Here is a 15,170-nt window from a genome sequence, read left to right as displayed (position 1 = left end):
CCCCACCGTGTAAGGGCATCTTTCCTCCTATTCCCGCCCAACCCTTCCTGCAGGCTCACGGTCATTCTCGTGGACTATCTGAAAGTTCTTCACAGATGCCTGAGTGACCCGGCCGTGGAAGTTCAGGACATAAGACTGTGTGTCGTCATTCCAGACTGGGGACTTGTTGTGCAGTTCAATCAAGTTTTCCATGGTTTTGTTCTGCCATTTGGAAAGCAAGCTCTCGTGGTCCTGTTTGAAGAGAAAAATCACTGCTTTGTACTGAGAACCACAGGAAATCATTCACTTTCAGCTCTGTGAAGTAAAAGGTAGAGTAGGAGAGTATTTCCTCCATTGCAGAAAGGGTACAACAGAAACAAAGAAAGCCCACAGTGAAGGCAGCTTTTAAAAATTGTGGTAGATTATCTAGCATTGCTCTTGGCAGACCAAGCGGTTTCAAATCAACCGCTTTCGCAATTCTGCTGCAACGGCCCTCATCCTGAGGTTCGGGACTGATCACTCTCGTGAAGAACGGTATGAGCCACACTCCACTTTGGGATTCTGTAAGAATCAATACTTTTTTGTAGTGATCTCATCTGTACTGTATTCTTGTCTTTGAGGTTCCTTTGTTGATTAAATACGTTCTTACTTACATTTCGTGGCCGAAATGGGATCCGTTCATGATTCATATTCATTCCTGGAATGATCACAGACATTTTCCTAGGACCTTTAAATCCAAGTACATTTGTTTCCTGGAAGACAGAATAAGGCAGGAATTTGAAAACGGAAAGGAAAAACACATGACTTTCTTGGGCATGTAAAATGTCCAGTGATGATGTCAAAAACACTAAAAACTATTTTATTACTTTACTGTAGGTGAACAAAGAGACAGAGAGTCAAAACAAGGAAGGTAATACTGTACCTCCTTTTAAACCTAATTTGAACACTTGAATTTAAAACAGATTCTATTGGCTTGAAACTTTATTCTCTTTACTCTTAAGTGAAACTTGAGACAACTGTGAGCACTTTCCAATTTTGTCCTCAACACAGGGGTGCCTGGGTGGCTCAGTCAGTTAAATGTCTGACTCTTGATTTCAGCTCCGCTTATAATCTCACAGTAGTGAGATCCAGTGCAGAGCCAGCTAGGGATTCTCTCTCCCCCTCTCTCTCTGCCCCTCCCTCATTCATGAGCACATGGTCTCTCTCAAAATAAATAAATAAACTTAAAAAAACTAACTTTGGGGGCGCCTGAGTGGCTCAGTCAGTTAAGCATCCGGCCCTTGGTTTCAGCTAAGGTCATGATGTCACAGTTGTGAGTTCAGGCCCCACATCAAGCTCTGTGCTGACAGTACAGAGCCTGTTTGTAATTCTCTCTCTCTGCCCCTAACCCACTTGCTCTCTCTCTCAAAATAAATAAATAAACTAAAAAATATTTTATTTTTTAATTTTGTCATCATCAATAAATATTTATTTCCCAATGAGGACATATGATATACAATGAGAATTACAGCTTAAATTATATAGGGAATGTACCAGGAAGTAAAAACTTCAAATGCCTGTATCCACATTAGGAATATAATCAGTGGTATTGTAATAGCCATATATTCAGGACAGATGGTAGCCACATTTGTTGTGAACATAGCATAATGTATAAACTTGTCAATCACTAAGTTGTATACCTGAAATTAATGTAACATTATGTGTCACCTATATAAATAAAAAATAATGATCATAATACTATACTGTACATTTGAAAGTTGCTAAGAGAGTAGATCTTAAAAGTTCTTATAAGAAAAACAGCTGTAACCATGCGTGGTGATGGATATTAACTAAACTTAATAACTAAACTTATTAACTGAATGTGATGATCATTTTGCAATATATACATATATATAAAATCATTACATTATACATATGAAACTAATATGCCAATTAGACCTCAATTAAAAAAAAAAAACAATAAACCTAGGAGCACCTGGGTGGCTGTGGGTACAGCCTGCTTGGGATTCTTTCTCTCTCCCTCTAACTCTCTCTCCTGCTTTCTCTCTAAACACATACTTTCTCTCTAAAATAAATAAAATGAAAACTAAAAATGAAAAAAAAAAAAAACCTAAAAAACCTTAAATGCCTGTCAGGCCAGGCAGATTATATATGAGTAAAATAAGCACATTAAAAAGGTAAATATACACGTTTGTATGTATACCTATACATATATACATGTACACGTGTACATATATATGGAAGTTATGCATAGTTAAAACATGTAATGGAGAAATGAAACTAGGAGAAAAAAAAACTATACATTATAAAAATATTAAGTTAGCCATTTAATTTCACAACATTTCATGGGAAATGATGAGATTAATTCCAATTTATGAAAAAGTTGTGACTTTGGGATCAAAGCAACAGGTTAAGTCAGGTTAGTTGCTTCTTATTTTCTTTTACTCAATGACTTTTGAGTGCTTACCATGCACCGGGCCCTGTGCTAGTGGGGATGTAGCAGAGAATAAGAGTTTACAAGAGAAGGTTCGTGTGGCACAAGCAGTAACAAGTATAATGTGTGAGTTACTAGAGGAAGCACGGGGGCCATGGGGATGTATACATACAAAGGTCAACTCTATCAAATGTTCAGAAAAGACTTCTCCGATGGCATCAGTTGGTTAGACAAAGGACAAGGAGGGGGAAAGGAGAGGCTCTAGGGTAAGGAAAGATCACATGGTGCAGCAAGGCAATGACAGGGGGCTGTTATGTCTCCCATTATGGGAACAGGACAGGGCCAGGGCCGTTAGAAGAGTCTGGAGGAAAGGCCAAAGCATTAGGGCTTTATTCTGTATGCAGTGGGTAGTCACTAAATGCTGTGAAGCAAGAGAACCACAGGATTTACTGGCACTGTATTTTAGAAAGATCCATCTGGCAGCAGTATAGAGTGAATCAGGGAAACACTAAAAGTAAAGAGAGATCAGTTTCCACTTTGTTGTAACCTCTGGCCAGTGGGTAAGAGATAATAAAGGACTGAATTAATACAATGGCATTAGGAAATAAAAGAGCAGACAAGAAATGTTTTTAAAAAATTAAAAACAACCAAACTTGGTAATTCATAAATAATTAAAATGAATATACAGAAAAAACGATACCAGCAACAGAAAAAAGGGGGATCATAGAGATAGAAACAAGCTTGGGAGGGAAGATAGTGAGTTCAGTATTGGTTAGGTTTAAAGGGCCAGCAGGACACCCAGGAGATTAAGGAAAAGACTCAGGAAAAGAGTGCGTTCTGAGACTGGCACGTACGTAACAGATGGCTGCCAGCTCCTGCCGGGTATAGGCCTTCTCTACCAGACCCTGGGCCTTGGCTGGGCTGACACCGTGATCGTAAACTGTAAACTTGGTCCCCATGAGGTTGGATCTAGAATCAAGAGGAAAAAGTCGCCATTAATGATCTATATTTTTGCTCCTACACAAATACAAATCTAGGACAGGTATGTAACAGAGTGGAAGTCCATTTGCCTGTTCTCCAAATGTTCATCACTACTTTTTCAAAGATCACTCATTAAATAAGGGACTTAGATTTTCTGTTAACTTTTATGTTTTTTTAAGATTACAACATCAGTACATGCTCATTGCAAAGAAGATATGGATTGTTTTGGGTCACCTGGGTGTCTCAGTCTCTTGAGTGTCCGACTTTGGCTCATGTCACAATCTCACAGTTCATTGAGTTCGAGCCCTGCATCAGGCTCTCTGCTGTCAGCTCAGAGCCTGCTTGGGATCCTCTGTCCCCTCTCTCTCTGCCCCTCCCCTGCTCATACTCTCTCTCAAAAATGAATAAACATTAAAAAAAAAAAAAAAAAAAGAAAAAAGAAATTGTTCTAAAACAACAGGAATAAAAGTATCAGAAAGAATAGATCAGTAAAACAAGGCTGCACTCACCTGAGTTTGCCAATGTAACTTTCCCCTTCACGAGATAAATCTGTTGGATCAGTGGAGATAAGATAGTTGGATGTTTTGCTCTTTTTCCGCTTTCTACCTGCAAGAAGAAATATCTGGAAAAAGAAAAAAATGTCAGTCAAAAATGTCAAGAGAACCACCGTGGCTTATTCCTTTTTTTTTTTTTTTAAGTTTATTTATTTTTGAAAGAGAGACAGCATGAGTGGGGAAGGGGCAGGGAGAGAGGGAGACAGAGGATTCCAAGCAGGCTCCGCGTTGTCAGCACCAAACCTGATGCAGGGCTCGAGCTCACGAACCATGAGATCCTGACCTGGGCTGAAGTCAGGCACTTAACCGACTGAGCCACCCAGGTGCCCCATCCCATCCTTCTAATTCTTTACTGCAGCTGCTTTCCTCATATTCCTTTTTGTATCTTCAGTGATATGAATACTGTCGTATTTATGCATCCTTCCTAAATCCCACTAGACTTGGACAATGACAGGGAAGCAGGAGAATGGCAGTAGCTAAGGAAGGGACTTTGAAATCAGACACAGGTTTGAGTCTGGCTCTGCCACATATTAGTGTGACTTGAGGCGGGTATGTCACTCTCTATGCCCCAGTTACTCATCTATGAAGCAGGGATAAGAAATCCTATCTCACAAGATTGTGATAAGGATTATAGGAGATATTATATACATGAAGCATTTAGCACATGCCTGGTACAGCATAAACAATAAATAGTGGTTATAACAACAATGATATACATCATCATCTCATTTCTGTGCTGTTAAAATCATCCACTTAGACCTGGCAGCAGCAATACAAAATACATTGTTCATTAGCAAGTATTAAATTGCCTCAAATTTGTATTTAAAGTAAATTAGAATTCTTAAAGTGAGAAATAAGACATTTCACTTGCATGTTGTTCCGTATTTCCACTTCCTCCTATCCCCTAAAGCTTGCTCTTTCTTCCACAATGTCATGTTCTACCATAATTAAAATAAAAACCAAAGAGCACACAGTAACACCCTCCCCCTGCCAAAAAGTTGGATAGAGGTGCAAATAATTACATTCAAATATTCTCCTCTACTTTCTTATATTCTGGATAAAACTTTTTTCTTTGGGGTGGAACAGATTTTGCCTATGAGACTATGAGCTCTTTCTTTGAAGACAGAACACAGCACCTGGGAGTTAGGAAGTACAATCTGCTTCCAGATGACTTAGTCTGTTACCAGTGCTGTTCCTCTATCCTAAGGCCCTTCAACAATCTATTCCCACAACATCTTCCCCTCTATTTCAAGGTTTGTCTTAAGAATCAATTCTTAGGGTGGCTAAAATGAACAAATCAGGAGACTATAGATGCTGGAGAGGATGTGAAGAAATGGGAACCCTCTTGCACTGTTGGTGGGAATGCAAACTGGAAAACAGTGTGGAGGTTCCTCAAAAAATTAAAAATAGATCTACCCTATGACCCAGCAATAGCACTGCTAGGAATTTACCCAAGGGATACAGGAGTCCTGATGCATAGGGGCACATGTACCCCAATGTTTATAGCAGCACTCTCAACAATAGCCAAATTATGGAAAGAGCCTAAATGTCCATCAACTGATGAATGGATAAAGAAATTATGGTTTATATACACAATGGAATACTACCTGGCAATGAGAAAGAATGAAATATGGCCTTTTGTAGCAACATGGATGGAACTGGAGAGTGTGATGCTAAGTGAAATAAGTCATACAGAGAAAGACAGATACCATATGTTTTCACTCTTATGTGGATCCTGAGAAATTTAACAGAAGACCATGGGGGAGAAGAAGGAAAAAAAAAATTAGAGAGGGAGGGAGGCAAACCATAAGAGACTCTTAAAAACTGAGAATAAACAGGGTTGATGGAGGGTGGGAGGGAGGAGAAAGTGAGTGATGGGCATTGAGGAGGGCACCTGTTGGGATGAGCACTGGGTGTTGTATGGAAACCAATTTGACAATAAATTTCATATTTAAAAAACAAAGAATCAATTCTCAGGGTGCCCAGGTGGCTAAGTAGATTGAGCGTCCAGCTCTTGGTTTTGGCTCAGGTCATGATCCTGGAGTCGTGGGATTGAGCCCATGTCAGGCTCTGTGCTGAGTGTGGAGTCTGCTTGGGATTCTCTCTCTCTCTCTCTCTCTCTCTCTCTCTCTCTCTCACTCTCCCCCCACCCCCGTCCCTCTCTCCCACACTCACTCTCCCAAATAAATAAAAGAAAAATATTAAAAAAAAATGTTTTTAGTGTTTTATTTATTTTTTGAGACAGCGTGAGTGGGGGAGGGGCAGAAAGAGAGGGGGACAGAGGATCCAAAGTGGGGTCCATGCTGACAGGCTGACAGCACCAAGTCTAATGCGGGACTCTGAGATCAGGACCTGAGCCAAAGTCATTCACTTAACCAACTAAGCCACCCAGGCACCCCTAAACAAACAAAAAAAATTTTTTTAAAGAATCATTTCTCATACCTTCCGATTTTCATCTTTTTCCAAGTGCATATAGTAAGTGGGGAAGAGACCCCGATCCATTCCTTTTTTATCCCTGGTTATCCGACACTTTACTGTAATACCCCGAGGGGCAGGACTATATGCAAAGTCCTCCAAATTCTCCACTTCTCCCAGCTGGTTATCACTTTGTTGGGCTGCAGTACCATAAGCTCCTGTATCCTGAAAGAACAGCCACATGTGAGCGATAGAGGCTGGATCAGAAAACTTGTTATTCTTATCAAGAAACAACATACAAAATAATTTAGTGACTTATCCCTATGTCTCTAGTCTTCTGACAAAATAAAGGGAAACTCTGAGAAGTGAAATAGGCATATGAATATTGGGAATAATGAAGGAGCCAAGTACAAAAGTGGGATATAACTTCACAATAGCTGGCTTGAAACACAAGAAATTTAGGGGGGGGTCATGAACTTTAAGACTAAATTTGAGCTTAAATCTTTTGAAAGAGGGGCACCTGGGTGGCTCAGTTGGTTAAACATCTGACAGGCTCAGGTCATGATCTCATGGTTCATAAGTTCAAGCCCCGCATCAGGCTCTCCACTCTTAGCACAGAGCCCACTTTGAGTCCTTTGTCCTTCCCCTTCTCTGCCCCTCCCCTTCTCTGCCCTTTTCCTACACGCGCATGTGCATGCACTCTCTCTTTCTCTCTCTCAAAAATAAAACATTTTTAAAAATCTTTTGAAGGAACCTTCATTCAGTAATCCTGTTTAAATATTAGAGATGCATTTGGGAAATAGTTAAATAAGTTCCAAAGGAAGAAGTTTCAGAACTACATACTGTGGTTGATTTCTGGCTAGATGCAGAATTGGGTCTCTCTGCATCTGAATATGGCGAATGACATAATTTCTTTCCTTCTTCTTCCCCATCAGTCTCCTCTTCATCAAAGTTCAAACTACCTGAGATACCTGGAAGAAAGGAAGAACTGTCAAAACTGCCAACACTGGTTTAAAAACTAAATCTTCAAACCAAAATAATTTTAATTTTCTTGCTTAAAACATCCCAGCTATTCTGACTTAAAATGTAGCTATTTTATCCAAATTTTGACAGCTCTTTCTTCATATTCTCACTCAGATCTATCCCTTGTTTTCCGTTTCCACTGTTGTTATGTATCTGATACAGAATTAATATCCAGAATACATAAAGCACTCCTACAACAATAGCAAAATAAACAACCCAATTCAGAAATAGGTAAAGAACATGAATAGACATTTCTTCAAAGAAGATATGTAAGTGGCCAATAAGCCCATGAAAAGATGCTCACTGCTAAGTGAAATATGCCGTCACAAAAGGACAAATATTAAAAAAAAAAGGACAAATATTTTATGATTCCACTTATATGAGAAATCTAGAGTAGTCAAACTCATAGAGACAGAAAGTAGAATAGTGGTTACCTGGGATGCAGGGCATAGAAGAATGGGGAGTTATTATTTAATGATATAGAGTTTTATGGGAAGATGAAAAAGTTCTGGAGATGGATGGTGGTGATAGTTGCACAACAATGTGACTGTACTTAATGTCACTGACCTGTACACTTAAAAATGGGTAAAATAATAAATTTTATGTTATGTGTATTTTACCACAGTTTTAAAAATTCAATGATCTAGGGGCACCTGTGTGGCTCAGTTGGTTAAGCGTCCGACTTCAGCTCAGGTCATGACCTTGCAGTTTGTGAGTTCAAGCCCTGCGTTGGGCTCTGTGCTGACAGCTCAGAGCCTGGAGCCTGCTTCAGGTTCTGTGTCTCCCTCTCTCCCTGCCCCTCTCCTGCTTGCCCTATGTCTCTCTCTCAAAAATAAATAAACTTAAAAAATTAAAATATAAATAAAAAATATATAAATAAATAGTCTATTGTTCTCTACTACACCAGTTACTTTTTCGTTTTCCAGAATTTTGTTCATCTCTAAGTCTAGTTAACTAATTTGAGTTGGGAATGTTTGAAATGCCTTAGATTTATGAAGCATCTTTTTTTAATTTTAATTTTTTAATTTAATTTAATTTTTTGTTAAGATGAAATTTATTGTCAAATTGGTTTCCATACAACAGTCAGTGCTCATCCCAACAGGTGCCCTCCTCAATACCCCTCACCCACCCTCCCCTCCCTCCCACCCCCCCATCAACCCTCAGTTTTTCTCTGTTTTTAAGAGTGTCTTATGTTTTGGCTCCCTCCCTCTCTAACTTTTTTTTTTTCTTCCTCTCCCCCATGGTCTTCAGTTAAGTTTCTCAGGATCCACATAAGAGTGAAAACACATGGTATCTGTCTTTCTCTGTATGACTTATTTCACTTAGCATCACACTCTTCAGTTCCATCCACGTTGCTACAAAAGGCCATATTTCATTCTTTCTCTTTGCCACGTAGTATCCCATTTATTTTTATTTTTTTATGAAGCATCTTTTATGAAAAATTAAAAATTATTTGATTAAAAACTATTTTCTCATTTTATCCTCACATTTATATGAGTTCAAAGAGGAGATACTGGTAGTCTTTCTTGTTTTGTTTCTTGTTTGTTTATGGATCATATCTAGGGAGGAACACAGACATAAAATAAAGTGTGATGTGTGTTGTAAGAGAAGTATAGTACTCAAATTTATATGTGATAATATCAGGCTGAGGAAGAATCATTTGCCCAAGAGAAAGACGCAGAGCCAAGACTGAAACTAAATTCCCTTTTCTCTTTAGGATAAAGTTATCCCTCATATCCAAATTATGAATTTACGAGTAGACTTAAAAATAAGCAGTGTGGCTTTTTTCTCAAACCATTTCTGCTTACATTCAACCATCTCAGAGGACGGACAACTATGATCTATTCAGTTCGCATTATGACTTTCAGTGGCATGTTGAATAAAAGTGGTGAGAGTGGATATCCTTGTCTTGTTCCTGACCTTAGGGGAAAAGCTCTCAGTTTTTCCCCATTAAAGATGATGTTAGCTATAGGTTTTTCATATATGGCCTTTATTATGTTTAGGTATGTTCCCTCTAAACCTACTTTGTTGAGAGTTTTTATCATGTTGAGAGTTTTCTGCATCTATTGAAATGATCATATGGTTCTTATTGTTTCTCTTATTGATGTGATGTGGATTGATTTGCAAATATTGAGCCACCCTGGCAACCTAGGAATAAATTCCACTTGATTGTGGTGGATAATTTTTTAAGCTATTGTTGGATTTGGTTTGCTAGTATTTTGTTGAGGATCTTTGCACCCATGTTCATTGGAGATACTGGCCTGTAGTTTTCTTTTTTCGTGATATCTTTATCTGGTTTTGGAACCAGGGTAATGCTGGTCTCATAGAATGAATTTGTAAGTCTTCCTTCCTCTTCTGTTTTTTGGAATAGTTCGAGAAGAATAGGCATTAACTCTTCTTTAAATGTTTGGTAGAATTCACTTCTGAAACCATCTGGTCCTGGACTTTTGTTTGTTGGGGAGTTTTTTTAAATTACTGATTCTATTTATTTTCTGGTAACCAATCTGTTCAAATTTTCTATTTCTTCCTGTTTCAGTTTTGGTAGGTTATATGTTTCTAGGAATGTACCCACTTTTCTGTCCAATTAGTTGGCATATAGTTTTTCATAATATTCTAACTGTATTTCTGTGGGGTTGGTTGCTATTTCTCCTCTCATTTATTTGAATTCTTTGTCTTTTTTTTCTTGGTAAGTCTGGCTAGAGGTTTATCAATTTTACTGACTTTTTTCAAAGAACCAGCTCCTGGTTTCATTGGTCTGTTCTATTATTTTTTTTAGTTTCTGTATCATTTATTTCTGCTCTAATCTTTATTATTTCTTTCCTTGTGATGGTTATTAGGCTTTGTTTGTTGTTCTTTTTCTAGCTCCTTTAGGTATAAGGTTAGGTTATTTGATACTTTTCTTGCTTCTTGAGGTAGTCTTGTATTGCTATATACTTCTCTCTTGGAATGGTTTTTGCTGCATCCCAAAGGTTTTGAACCTCTCCCTCTCTAAAAAAAAGAAATGCACGGTATGACTTCAATCTTTTTGAATTTGTTGGGGTTTGTTTTGTGGCCTAATATGTGATCTATTCTGGAGAATATTCTATGTACACTTGAAAAGAATGTGTATTCTGCTGTTTTAGGATGGAATGTTTTGAATACATCTGTGAAACCCATCTGGTACATTGTGTCATTCAAAGTCATTGTTTTCTTATTGATTTTGTTTGGATGATCTGTCTATTGATATAAGTGGGGTGTTAAAGTCCCCTACTAGTATTGTATTACTATTGATTAGTTCCTCTATGTTTGTTGTTAACTGTTTTATATATTTGGGTACTCCAATGTTGGGTGCATATTTACAATTGTTATATCCTTTTTTTTTTTTTTTTTTTTTTAATTTTACAGAGAGGGAGCACAAGCAGGGGTCAGGGGGAGAGGGAGACAGAATCTTAAGCATGCTCTACGCTCAGCATGGAGCCCAACATAGGGCTCAATCACACGACCCTAGGATCATGACCTAAGCTGAAATCAAGAGTTGGACACTCAACTGACTGAGCCACCCAGGCACCCCTACAATTGTTATTATTTTCTTGTTGTACTGTCACCTTTATGATTATATAGTGTCCTTCTTTTGTCTTGTTACAGTCTTTTTTTTAAAGGATTTTTAAAAAATGTATTTATTTGAGAGAGCACATATGAGTGGGGGAGGGACAGAGACAGAGAGAGGGAGAGGGAGAGAGGGAGAATGAATCCCAAGCAGGCTCTGCACTGTTAGCACAAAGCTTGATGCAGCACTCGATCTCATGAAAAGTGAGGTCATGACCTGGGCTGAAATCAAGATTCAGATGTTTAACCAACTGAGCCACCCGGGCCCTATAGCCTTTATTTTGTCTAAATAAGTATTGCTACTCTGGCTTTCTTTTGACATCCATTTGCATGATAAATGTTTCTCCATTCCCTCACTTTCAATCTGCAGGTATCTTTAGGTATAAAACGAGTCTCTTTAAACAGCATATGGATAGGCCTTTTTTTTTTTTTTAATCTATTCTGTCACGCTGTCTTTTGATTGGAGTGTTTACTATTTATATTCGAAGTAATTATTGACAGATTTGTCTTCATTGCCATTTTATTACTTGCTGTGTGGTTGTTTCTGAAGATTTTCTCTGATCCTTTCTTGTCTTTCTTTCGTGGTGCTGGGGTTTTTAATAATATATTTGGATTTCTTTCTCTTTATTCTTTGCATATTTATTAGTGGTTTTTGATTTGTGGTTAGCATTAGGTTTGCATATAACCTCTTCTGCATGTAGCAGCCTAATAGTCTATATTAAGTTGATGATCATTTAAGTTTGAACCCATTCCTTACTCCTCTCTTCCCCACTCCAAGTATATGATGTTATATTTTACATCATTTTATTTTGTGAGTTCCTTGACTGATTTTTTACAGAAAAATTCATTTTTACTGCTTTTAAATGTTTCCTACCTTAATACTGTCATTTTTGGTCTTTCCTTTCCATTCAAGGAGTCCTCTTTAATATTTCTTGCATGGCTGGTTTAGTGGTCATGAGCTACTTTAGTTTTTGTTTTTCTGGGAAACTCTATCTCTCCTTCTATTCTGAATGATAGCCTTGCTGGATAGAGTATTCTTGGCTGTAGGTTTTTCCCATTCATGCCACTCTTTTCTGGCTTGGAAAGTTTCTGCTGAAAAATTCACTGAATATTCTTATGGGGTTTCCTTGTATGCAACTGTTTTTGTCTTGTGGCTTTTAATATATTTTTGTTATCACTATATTTGCCATTTTTTTAATTAAAAAAATTTTTTTTAACGTTTATTTATTTTTGAGACAGAGAGAGACAGAGCATGAACAGGGGAGGAGCAGAGAGAGAGGGAGACACAGAATCTGACACAGGCTCCAGGCTCTGAGCTGTCAGCACAGAGCCCGACGCGGGGCTCGAACTCATGGACCATGAGATCATGACCTGAGCCTAAGTTGGATGCTTAACCAACCAAGCCACCCAGGCGCCCCAATATATTTGCCATTTTAATTACAACATATCTTGGTGTGGATCTGCTTTTTGTTGGGGGATCTTTGTGCTTCCTGGGTCTAGATATTTGTTTCCTTCCCCAGATTAGGGACGTTTTCAGCCATTATTTCTTCAGATAAATTCTCTGCCCCTTTCCCTCTTTCTTCTTCTTCTGGGACTCCTATAATACAAATGTTATTATGTTTGATGGAGTCACTGAGTTCCCAAGTCTATTCTCATTCTGCATAATTCTTTTTTCTCTCTTTTGTTTATTCTGTCTTCTAGGTCATTAATTTGTCCCTTTGCTTCTTCTAGCCTGCTTTTCATTCCAACAAACATGTTTCTCATTTTATTTATTGAGCCCTTTATATCTGCTATGCTATTCCTTATCTCTGTGTTAATGGTCTCACTGATGTCCTCCACTCTTTTCTCAAGTCCAGTGAATATTCTTATGATCATTGCTTTAAATTCTCCATCAGGCATGTTACTTACCCCTATTTCACTTAGATCTCTTGCTTGGCCTTGTTCTGTTCTTTCATTTGGGACAAATTCCTGTCTTCTCATTTTGTCTAAATCTCTGTGCCTGTTTCTCTGTGTTAGGAAAGTCATCGATGTCTCCTGTTCTTGAGGGTAATGGCTTTATGAAGAAGAGATCCTCTAGTGCCCTGCAGTGTACCGCCCCCTCTTCCCCAGGGCCTGGTGCCTCTAGGAGTGTCTCAAATGTGTCCTACATGTGCCTCACTGTTGTGTCTTAGCCATTTTATCCTCTGGCCAGTCCTCTGAAGAGGTTCCTGTTGTGGGCAGTGTTTGGTCCCTGGCCTGAACGAGATGAGTCTTAACTAGATATGCTCTGGTCTGCTTGTGAAATGAGTCCTGTTGCCACCACTACTGGAATCGAAGCCTCACCAAACTTCTGGTCAGGGAGATATGGTGTGGGCAGGGTTTGGGCTGGTCTTCTGGGGGAGGAGACTTGTCATGCCAGGACTGAGGCATGCATGACTGGGAAAGGCAATTCCACCCAAGCATGGGGGCAGGTGGGGCTTAGTGTAAGCAAGTTAGGTAGTGAGTGTCAGCGCTGCACTGGTTCCTGCAGGTGGCCGTGTGCTTTTGCTGAGGGATGGGGGAGAGAATTGGTGCCTGCCAGTTCCTTTGTTCCTGGAGGGGGTCTCTCTGTGAATGCTGTCTCTCTGGGGCATGCTCCAAGATGAGCAACTAACCTCCCCACTGTGTGTCCTAGGCTCTCTTCAGATCACTGCTTCCATACTCTATGTCCACAGGTTGTTTGCCTGCCTTCTCTCCAAGAGCAGTGCAGTGCCCTCTGGGCTCTCCCTGAGCCAAGCCCGCTGACATTTAGAACTCTAGGCTTTAAGCCCCACTGGTTGCAAAAACACGCAATTCAGCCCCTCTCACTTTCTAAATCAATCACTATGGGGATTTATTTTCTCCATGCGCTTCCCTCTGTGTTAGTCTGTCTCTCACCCTTCTCTGCAACTGCAGCTCCCTCCCCACTGTAGCAGCCATGATTCATTTCTTCCCAAACTTTATCTCCATACTTCCTAACTTCTTCAATATGGCCTCTTCTCTACCTTTAGTTGTGAAGTATGTTCTGGCCAGTCTTCAGGTCCATTTCTGGAGTATTCAGGATGATTTCATAGTTATCTAGTTGTGTTCAAAGGGCGAAGTGAGCCTAGGGTACTCCAAATCCACTGCCATCTTCCCCCTCCATACCCACTGTTCACTTTAAATGGGTCAATAGTATGGCATGTTAGGTATATCTCAATAAGGCTATTTAAAAAATTCTTCAGTTTGTGAAGGGGATTTTTTCTTTTGTTTTCTAAAATGTTAACCCTTTTTCTCTTTTGTAGCAAAAAGGCATAAAACTCTTCAGATCTCACCATCAATATGGATGTCTTCCGTTAGTACTATGTTTGCAAATTCCATTTTTATAGAAAGAACTCAGCTTATATGAACATAAGTCTGGTCTATATGATCAGAGCCCACTTACCCCTCCTCCAGGCTCACCTCTCTAATCCCTCTGCCCACATCTTATCCCCTCATACTCTGCTCTAGCCATTCTGAACTGGACAGTGCCTCTTCCTGCATCATGCTCTAGCTTGGACATCATTTTCTCTGGGAAGCTTTCCAAACCTTCAGCTCTGGGTTAGGTACCCCTCTCAATGCTCCGTTGGCTATTTATGTACATGATGCCTCAATTAGAATACACACTTCAGGAGGACAGGAACCTTGTTTACTATTGTAGCCCAAGTGTCTAGAACAATGCCTAATATATAGTATATACTCAATACATGTTTCTTAGATGAGTATGTGAATTTGTTTGCGTGTACATCTGTTCTACTACTGTGTGGTAGAATCTCCTGATTCACACATCCCAGGACCTACGATGTCCATCTATTACAAAGTAGGGACCTGATAAACATGTCTTCATACCAATTTCAGTCTTCTTAGCAGAAAAAAGGACACTTAATTCCTTCCACTATAAAATTATTTTTCTAAGAAGGAAAATAAACTACAAGAGATCTCCAAAATGTATAGGAATATCCATGGAAATGATAACTCCAACCAGCAGAAAGTAGGCTCTAGTAAAAGTATTAGCTCTAGTAAAGTATTAGCTTAAGGATATTTTGATACAATTTGTATTTCTGCTCAGCTGTTACTTGTTTTTCCCCTTATCACTAGATCAATATAAACTGAAATGGAGGCCAAGTAGGGGTGCTGAGTGGCAACTTTGTCAAAAGAAGGGAGTGGGAACTAAAAATAAAATG

At 39.1% G+C, this 15,170-nt stretch overlaps 1 protein-coding gene across 6 annotated transcripts in view; it reads right to left on the bottom strand.

The window, feature by feature from the left end:
* The window catches only part of TULP3 (TUB like protein 3), a 64,147-nt gene that overhangs the window by 1,029 nt on the left and 47,948 nt on the right, over positions 1–15,170 (bottom strand). For 5 of the 6 annotated variants that reach the window (XM_042991572.1, XM_042991568.1, XM_042991571.1 and 2 more), the window contains 7 exons: positions 8,874–8,945; positions 7,207–7,334; positions 6,391–6,588; positions 3,904–4,016; positions 3,268–3,382; positions 633–731; positions 60–231 (listed from right to left, as the gene is read on the bottom strand). In XM_042991572.1, the coding sequence (XP_042847506.1) occupies positions 60–231; positions 633–731; positions 3,268–3,382; positions 3,904–4,016; positions 6,391–6,588; positions 7,207–7,334; positions 8,874–8,945 (897 nt within the window). The remainder of the gene's footprint in view (positions 1–59; positions 232–632; positions 732–3,267; positions 3,383–3,903; positions 4,017–6,390; positions 6,589–7,206; positions 7,335–8,873; positions 8,946–15,170) is intronic. The other variant, XM_042991570.1, reaches the window with a different exon arrangement.

This window comes from Panthera tigris, chromosome B4, assembly GCF_018350195.1.
Source record: "Panthera tigris isolate Pti1 chromosome B4, P.tigris_Pti1_mat1.1, whole genome shotgun sequence".
Taxonomy (NCBI): Eukaryota; Metazoa; Chordata; class Mammalia; order Carnivora; family Felidae; genus Panthera; species Panthera tigris.
Note: the sequence above shows the minus strand (reverse complement) of the source record. Positions and strands in the feature narration are given on the sequence as shown.